The sequence below is a fragment of the Electrophorus electricus genome, chromosome 4, assembly GCF_013358815.1.
Source record: "Electrophorus electricus isolate fEleEle1 chromosome 4, fEleEle1.pri, whole genome shotgun sequence".
Classification (NCBI taxonomy): Eukaryota; Metazoa; Chordata; class Actinopteri; order Gymnotiformes; family Gymnotidae; genus Electrophorus; species Electrophorus electricus.
The window spans coordinates 11,934,395-11,943,243 of NC_049538.1; the positions used below are offsets into that span (position 1 = coordinate 11,934,395).

Sequence of the window (8,849 nt, forward strand, 5' to 3'; positions counted from 1 at the left end):
TGAACTGAGTATACCAAATGTTAAAAGTATTCTGAGAATGGTGTGACTGATGGGGGAAAAAAGGGATCCTCTGGATGTAAGCAACTCATCAACATAAGCACTCAGAGAACGCCAAGAACTGTTCAGACAAACGGGCAGTGCACAGTTAAGCAAATTGCAGCCAAATACAACAGTGGCACTTCAATTAACATGACCGAATTCACAACTTGAATTTTCCTTGACATGGATGGGCTATGACAGCAGACCACCAGATTCGGTTCCATTGCTGTCTAAGGGAAACAGACAGACAAGACCTGAGTGGGCAAAAGAGCACAAAAACTGGATCACTGAGAAGTGGACACACATTGCTTGATCAAAGGAATCCAGATTTCTGTTGCACTGTGCTGATAAGAAAGTCAGAATTTGTTGCAAGCAGCATAAATCGATAAGCCCTTCTTGTCAGGTGTCAACACTTCAGGCTCTTGGATATGGAGTAATGGTGTGGGCAATGTTTTCTTGGCACACCCTGGGTCCTCTGATACCTGTGGATGGATGTCTGGAGAGTAGACTCTGCCTTTCTCCATCATGAACTGAGAGACCTCCCTTGTTGGTGGCTCCTAGCCCACCTTGTGTTGGGTGGGCACCAGGCTTTGTCACGTTGTGTTTTATGTGTGTATGTGCGCGGCAGCCTGGGGTTCGCTGTCCTGGGGATAGACATGTTGGGAGCCGTGCCCCTGTTCATCTTTGTGCCTCTGTTCACCATCTTATTGTCTGTGTTCATGATCATCGCTTGTGTTATATGTGAGTGCCGATGTCTTCAGTGTTTGTTAATAAACATCTGTCTCTGTTGAGTGATTCCGACGTCCTGCTCCTTGCCCTGCAGCACTCGGGCCTTTACAATTACATAATTCCATTCAGACACCTCCATGTTATTTATTTCTTTATAAAATAAACTATAATAAACACAGTTGTCACAAACATTTGGATTGATAACTTCATTATTATCCCCATGAGAGTAATGTCAGTTTTATCCCTATGTTATATAGTATGTCATTAGAGGTCACAAGACCTTTTTGTTGGAGGCTTTCTTTATGCAGCAGTGTGCTGGGGCAGGGGCAACTGGATAAACTAATCAGAAATTCTGGACAGGTCATTGGTACTGACATGGACTCCTTCAAATTGGCTGTGAATCTTGACACAGCTGCTGACAATCATAAACAATTCCTCTCATTCTCTCCATGCTTACCTAACAAAACAGCAGACCATCTTCAGACATCCAAACATACTGTAGAAGGGACCAGTACAGAAGATTATAAGACCCACTGCAATCAGACTCTAACTGCACTCAGTAGTGAAGACTACAAATAATCCCTGATTAGGGTGGGCTTTCTCTCACCTGTGGTCCATGCACAGGAACCATGATCCGCCCGGTGCCATGATGCTGAGAACAAAGCCATAAACGGACTAGCTGATAGTTGTCCATGATGGCATGGCTTTCTAAACCTTCCCCCTCTTCTTGGGCATCATAAAACCCACAGATTGAAATGTGGGTTTTACTAGCCTGTTATACTTCAAGGAACTGTGACCATAAATTTTATCAAACTCATAGCCTTACCAGGACAACCAACTTTTCTCATTCTACAGAGGTATGTTCACATATATATAGATATATATGTAGTAGTAGTTGTTGTAGTAGTAGTTATTCACTTGGTCCACCACGACTCTAGTTTGTGTTAATTCGTTTGGTGATTTTGTTTCCTACATTTGTTATTAGTTATTACATCTGTGAGTCAAGAGTGATGTTCTAATTTTTGGTAGATGAGAAATAATCACATTACGGAACTGGAGACTTTCATGGGTTGAGACTGAATTAATAATCATCAATAAATTAGTTAAAATTAATGCTTTCCCTGTTAATCAGGGTTGTGCCCCAATTAAACTTATCAACTGTGATTGCCGGTTTAATAAAGTGTCAAAATTGCTACAACCCTGTGTTAGATGGGATTACTGAAAATTTCTCAAGACAATGTCAGTCCATATGACACACTCCTGCTTTTGTTACTTGCACTGTATTTATTTGCTTCATCTTTATTTTTGACTGCTACCTTATTCTGTACAATCACACTTTAGTATAATCACTTGACACTTTACCAACAATCTCTCTTCATAAGACTTGCATATGACCTGCATATTGTCTCTTGGTGTATCCTTGTTGGATTTGGTGTTTGTAGCATCCTCTGTACTTCATGTGCTTTGTATGCTACTGTGGCAAAACCATCCATCCATAAACCCATCCAAACACTGACACACCCCAGGAAGGCATGTTAGCACTACAGCACTTGAGAGCCTTAGGCCTGTTGGACCTGAGATGTGTTGGCCTGAGATACCAAAAGCAAAGGCCAGACAACCTGAAGTCCACAAGATGGGTACCACAGTGCCTACCAAGTCTTGTATTATGGAACCCATCAAAAGAGACGGTACAGAGACCGTTAGAGCAATATGTGTGATAACTGCATCTGATGAAGCAGGAGTTACCATGGATGGACAAGCCACACACTACTGTGTAGACTACAAGAAACAGGAATCACAGCATAACCTATAGCACAGGAAGAAGGAGAATGGATGAGAGAAAACCAAGCCAAGGACAGCATCAAGCCCTCATTTGCTAAATATGACCCTACTTTTGTCTAGGTAGATGTGATAGTGTAAAAAAGAATGGAAACAAAAAAACCCTCCCTGCTCTTCACTAATAAGAAACCAAAATTTAAAGGGAGCTGCTCCTGCTCTCTAAGCTACAGGACTAGACAGCAGAATTCCTTAGTGCTGCAAAACTGTATGGGTGCACCACTCTTACCTGTTTGAAAGCCATAGGTGGCACAAAAGTGGTGACTTTCAGCAAACGAAAATACTGACTGTGGGAGTCCAAATACTTATGAACTGAACTATTAATGATTACTATGCTATTAGAATATTAGTCATATTTAAACATGAGAAAATTCAATTTGTTATGAAAATTGTATATTTTGTCAACAATATACACCTGCACACACTGACAACCAATCTGCACACACCAATCACGATATCCGATCACTCCTGTTATCCCAATCACCCACTGATTAGTAGATTTTGCTCAGCTGTTTCTTGTTTCACTTTAAGCATTTATTCCCACAGGGCCTGTGTAAGCTCGCTTTGTAATAAAAGGGTGTTTGTCCTACTTATGGCTATCAGTTGTTTGCTGCTTGCTGGGCCAGGCTGCTCTTTCTTTAGTTCATTATAATAAACTTCTACCTGCCTCTCCACTCCCTGACTACAGTGCCATGTCAGACAAATGAGCTCAGAGGATGAAAGACTAATGTGAAAATAATAGAAAGTAAACAAATTGATTTTTTTTTAAATTCATAATACTATATATCACAATAAAACATAGCTCATAAATAATATAAATGAAATAAATGAGTATAGTATTTTATTCATTGTACAAGAGCTCAACATTTACTTCAGCTTGGTTCAGTTTTGCTGTAATGACATTGCAATACACACCAGAAACACCCCAAACTAAATAGAATGGACATCATTATTATTAACACTGAATACATAACCACGCCTCCTGTGCCCAATTCACACCCACATTTACTGACAGGTCATCACTGTAAGGTGGCTATTTAAAACAGTCTAAAGCAGCCATCTAGACCTTCAGAGCCTGATCACTTAACCATGCAGATCACTTCAAGTCTGATGTCATTTGTATCAGTGCTGTGGATGACTGTGTTCAGCCCTGCAGAATGTAAAGCAAACCCAGTCAGCTGCAGGCTGTGGAGTGATCCTCAAATGCCTGTTTTGTCAATGAATGGAGATTTTGTGATCGGGGGCATTTTCTCTATTCACTACTACATTCGATTAGAGCAGAACATCTACACCATGATTCCAGCACAGCCACAGTGCGCTGGGAGGTCTGTCCGTCAGGTTGGACTGCACAGTACAAGCAGCAGGGCATTTTGTTAAAGCTGTCATTGTTTTCAAATTATGTTTTCTAGTTTTCTTCTGCAACTATTTGTTATTGTGCCAGTGACACCTAAATACTGAGTAAGCAACACAAAAAATCTTTGTTTTCATTTTAAGTGGGGTTATTTTTATGTCTTACTGTCTTCAAACAGCATCGACTTCAGGGAGCTGCGCATCGCCCGTGCTATGGAGTTCGCCATCCACGAGATCAACAACAGAACGGATCTCCTGCCGGGTATCACGTTGGGTTACCAGATACACGACTCGTGCGAATCCGTACCGATGGCGATCAAATTTGCACTTCAGTTTGCGAACGGCTTGGACCTGGTTTTCAATTACACAAATTTCTGTTCAAGATCTGCAGCGCCCACTGTACCTGCTGTGGTAGGAGATTCTGCTACCACCCCGTCAATTAGTTTGGCCAGAACGCTGGGTGCTTTTGGAATTCCACAGGTGAATACTGTAGGCATCGACACATAATGGCATAATTAAAATAGATCTGGCAATCTCTAATCTTTGGCTATGGCTTATATAAAATATATAATAGCTCTATACCATAAATAGTCACTAATAAAAAGGGAGTGGCTTAAAGAAATATGAACTCAGGCTACTCAAACAACAATTCTGTCTCTTTTCATATTTTGATTGAATTACAGGTGAGTCATTACGCAACGTGCGCTTGTCTGAGCGATAAGAAAGAGTTTCCTACCTTCTTTAGAACCATACCTAGTGACGAACACCAAGCGGTTGCACTGGCGAGAATGGTGAAGTATTTTGGCTGGACATGGATTGGGGCAGTGCGCAGCGACACGGAATATGGAAATTACGGAATGGCAACGTTTCTAAAGGCTGCGGACGCAGAGGGGATCTGTGTGGAGTACTCCGAAGTGTACTACAGGACACAACCGCGTAGTAAACTAGAGAGAGTAGCAAATGTCATCCGCAAATCTACAGCCCGTGTAATAGTAGCGTTTCTAGGGACAGGCGACATGAAGTTTATTATAGAGGAATTGGCACGACAACCATCGCCTCCGCTTCAGTGGATAGGCAGCGAGGCCTGGGTCACAGATCCAGACTTTTTGCGCTTTAATATGTGCGCTGGCTCTGTAGGTTTTGGGGTCCCCCGGTCAGTTATCCCGGGTCTCCGTGATTTTCTACTAGACCTCTCTCCAGCACAAGCATCGAAAATTCCCGTGTTAACCGAATTTTGGGAGAGCTCGTTCAGCTGTAGCCTAAAAGGGCGGACAGGCTCCTCAGACTTCCTGCGGGAATGTGACGGCAGTGAGGACATCCGCGCGCTACAGAACCCATACACAGACACGTCTCAGCTGCGCGTAACTAACATGGTGTATAAAGCTACATATGCCATAGCGCATGCTATACATGGTGTTATTTGTAAAGATACACAGTGCAACAAGTCCATTAAATTCACTCCATGGGAGGTATGGAACTACTTTAATGCTGTATTTTTAAAACCACCTTTACTAATAAGTCGAAGTCCGTGAGTTGCGTTATTATTGAAATAACATTAGATGTACTTAATATTATTTAATATTATTCATGAATAATGGTATTTTCAGAAGAGGAATAGTAAATTAATCAAATACAAACTGTGGACTACAATTTAAGTGTAAGTTCTCAGAAAGCAAAAATGATTATATATTACTTTTAATTAATGGCATTTTGTTACTAATTATTATTTACCCATGCAGTTACTCGGTCAGCTCAAGAGAGTGAACTTCACCACAAAGAATGGATTTCAAGTCAATTTTGACTCAAATGGCAATCCTGCAGCTCTGTATGAGCTCATAAACTGGCAGTTTAAGAAAGATGGCACTTTAAATATTGTGACGGTGGGCTATTATGACTCGTCCAATCCGAGAGGACAGGAGTTCAGAATAAGCAGTGCTATCCACTGGCTAGGAGGACAGTCAGAGGTACAGTATAACACATCCTTTACTTAGTACAAAGGATTTTCTGATTAATTGATATTTATGTGTTAGTGAAGGGAAAACACAAACTATCATTCTACGGCACTCAAGCCTGGGTCTCAATTCAGAAAAGGATTTGTATTTGTGTCGTTCTCCAATGCCTTTCCCAGGTTCCAGTGTCTGTGTGCAGTGAGAGCTGTCCTCCAGGCACCAGGAAGGCTGTTCAGAAGGGAAGGCCTGTCTGCTGCTATGACTGTATACCATGTGCAGAGGGAGAGATCAGTAACAAGACAGGTTGTGTATCACCGAACATGTGAAATGAAGGTTTTCTTCCCTTGTTAAAATGTAAACATTAATTTTATGTTTATGTTGAAAACATTAGTTCACTTTACATGAAAACTGAAATTTCAGTAAAACTTTGTTTGAGCTAATAATTACATTTTTTCATATAACAGTATGTGTGAAACAGTAGTGCAGAGGGAGAGATCAGTAACAAGACAGGTTGCATAATCTCAGTGCATAATGTAGAATGAAGATTTTAACTGTATGGCAGAACATATCCTTGAACACAGACCTTTTCTGTCTTTGTTTAAAATGCATTAAAAGGTTACAGTAACAACTAATTATTAATTTGTCCTATTAACTTTGAAGCAGAATGTGCCAATGCAGAAGTGTTCTCCTTTAAAAATTCCTTATGAAATCCCCATTAAATTTATTTTAAAGTATCCTTGTAAAATAATGAACACAGTTCTTATGCATCTCTATCATGTCCATGGCCACATTAAGCTTACAGTAGTGAGTCAGTAGTCAGAAACCCTTCCTGAGCATACTAAGGAAAACAGGTTCCCGTTGGGCTCACCTACTGTAAAGATAAAATATAAAATGATTTTGCTGAGGAAATACATGTTTTAGTTTCTTCACTTGTGCTTTTGTACCGTGTGCTGCAAAACATAATTCAAGGTTCTGTCTTTCAGACTCTTTGGATTGTGTGCACTGCCCTCCTGAATTCTGGCCAAACACCAAACAAGACAGCTGCCTCCCCAAGTCTGTTGAGTTCCTGTCCTGGGACGACACTCTAGCCATCATTCTGATAGTATTCTCTATCACTGGAGCCTTCATGGCTGTTTGTGTGATTGCTGTCTTTTATAAACACAGAACATCTCCCATTGTCCGAGCCAACAACTCAGAGCTGAGTTTCCTGCTGCTCTTCTCTCTGACTCTGTGTTTCCTCTGTTCACTTACTTTCATTGGTCGGCCCTCTGAGTGGTCCTGTATGCTGCGCCACACAGCGTTTGGGATCACCTTCGTCCTCTGCATCTCCTGTGTTCTGGGGAAAACTATAGTGGTGTTAATAGCCTTCAGGGCTACACTTCCAGGTAGTAATGTCATGAAATGGTTTGGGCCTGTACAGCAGAGACTCAGCGTTCTTTCCTTTACTCTAATACAGGTCCTTATATGTTTGGTTTGGTTAAAAATATCACCACCACTGCCATTCAAAAATCTAAATCACTACAAAGAACAGATAATTTTGGAATGTGGCTTAGGCTCAGCTATAGGTTTCTGGGCTGTGCTGGGCTACATAGGTTTCCTGGCTCTCTTGTGTTTTATTTTGGCTTTTCTAGCACGGAAGTTGCCTGATAACTTTAATGAAGCCAAATTCATCACATTCAGCATGCTCATATTCTGTGCAGTTTGGATCACTTTTATTCCAGCTTATGTCAGCTCTCCTGGAAAATTCACTGTAGCTGTGGAGATATTTGCCATTCTGGCTTCAAGCTTTGGTTTGATTATTTGTATTTTTGCTCCAAAATGTTTTATAATTGTGTTTAGACCAGAGCAGAATACCAAGAAACACCTTATGAGTAAAGTGCCTTCGAAAGCTCTTTAAAACCTTCATATGAATAGAACAGGTAACATGGAAATATAAGGAAACATTAAAGTCCAGCTTCTTTTACAAAATGTTATAAGTACTTTTGCATGTATATGTCTATTATGTTTATATGTTTTATACATTACTGAATTACATTACTGGCAAAAATGTAGAAAACCTGAATTAAACTAAAATGCCTAAATACTGCATATACCAGTTAATTGAATATTTTCTCTAATATCTCCAAACCTTATTTTATCACAATGTTTATTAATTTATTTTTGTATTAAATGAGCTTCATGTAAAAATATAGGCTTTTTTCATCTCCATGTGATTTTCATAAATTTAAATGTATTAATTTTTGAGAATTGCATGGGCATCATTGATATTAAAATGTAGTTTATTCCATTAAAGTAATGCATTACAATTATAGTTTCTGCCTGCTGGTAATCAATGGTTTACACAAATCTATGAAGGAGACATAAAAGTAGCCCATGTATTTGACACGCTTAGTCATTTCACTGGATAACATACTGAACTATATGTAATGAAATATATCTAACGTTTGTCTTGAATATGCAGTTAATTTTTAGATGTTTCTATTATTCCTGTTTATTACTTAGTTGGGTCTCAGAATTTGAATGTTTATTACATCAATAAAACTGCAATCCATTACTCATTCATATAGTATAAAAACTAGCCTGACTACATCAGTTAAATGGACAAAAAAGAGCAATCCTCCCTCCACCACAGTGCAAAACGCATCTACATTATGTAACCAAGACAGACACATACGAAGCAGAGGATCCACTTGCTAGAGGTTTTATTTAGTTTACGGGGAAGGGGGAACTGAAGGGAGAGGCTTTAGGGCCTTGACCACTGCAAGTCAGGTAAGCAGGAGTTAGCTGGTCATCCTGGTCAGGCCAGTCTGAGGTCAAAAACACGAAGCAGAGTCTGAAAGACATCCAGGGGTCAGCTAGGAGACAAGGTCTGAAAAACAGGCAGAGCTTGGCAACTAGGAAGACAAACACATACAAAGAAGGCTTGGTATGTGACACGAGAGCAGC

The 8,849-nt window shown here is 40.2% G+C and overlaps 1 protein-coding gene across 1 annotated transcript; it reads left to right on the forward strand.

The window, feature by feature from the left end:
• The first annotated feature begins 3,804 nt into the window (after nt 1-3,804).
• On the forward strand, nt 3,805-7,800 carry LOC118241253 (extracellular calcium-sensing receptor-like). The gene is made up of 6 exons (XM_035525599.1): nt 3,805-3,929; nt 4,134-4,434; nt 4,638-5,423; nt 5,694-5,918; nt 6,083-6,206; nt 6,887-7,800. The coding sequence occupies exons 1-6, from the start codon at nt 3,808-3,810 to the stop codon at nt 7,798-7,800; spliced, it is 2,472 nt and encodes an 823-aa protein (XP_035381492.1). The 5' UTR covers nt 3,805-3,807.
• Nucleotides 7,801-8,849: the final 1,049 nt, after the last annotated feature.

Bases quoted from the DNA above. Each gene is read 5' to 3' on its own strand.
- LOC118241253 (XM_035525599.1), top strand. From the start codon at position 3,808: ATGCCTGTTTTGTCAATGAATGGAGATTTTGTGATCGGGGGCATTTTC. The intron at 5,424-5,693 runs GTATGGAACTAC...TTACCCATGCAG, and splicing joins TTAAATTCACTCCATGGGAG to TTACTCGGTCAGCTCAAGAG. The intron at 6,207-6,886 runs GTTGTGTATCAC...TCTGTCTTTCAG, and splicing joins AGAGATCAGTAACAAGACAG to ACTCTTTGGATTGTGTGCAC.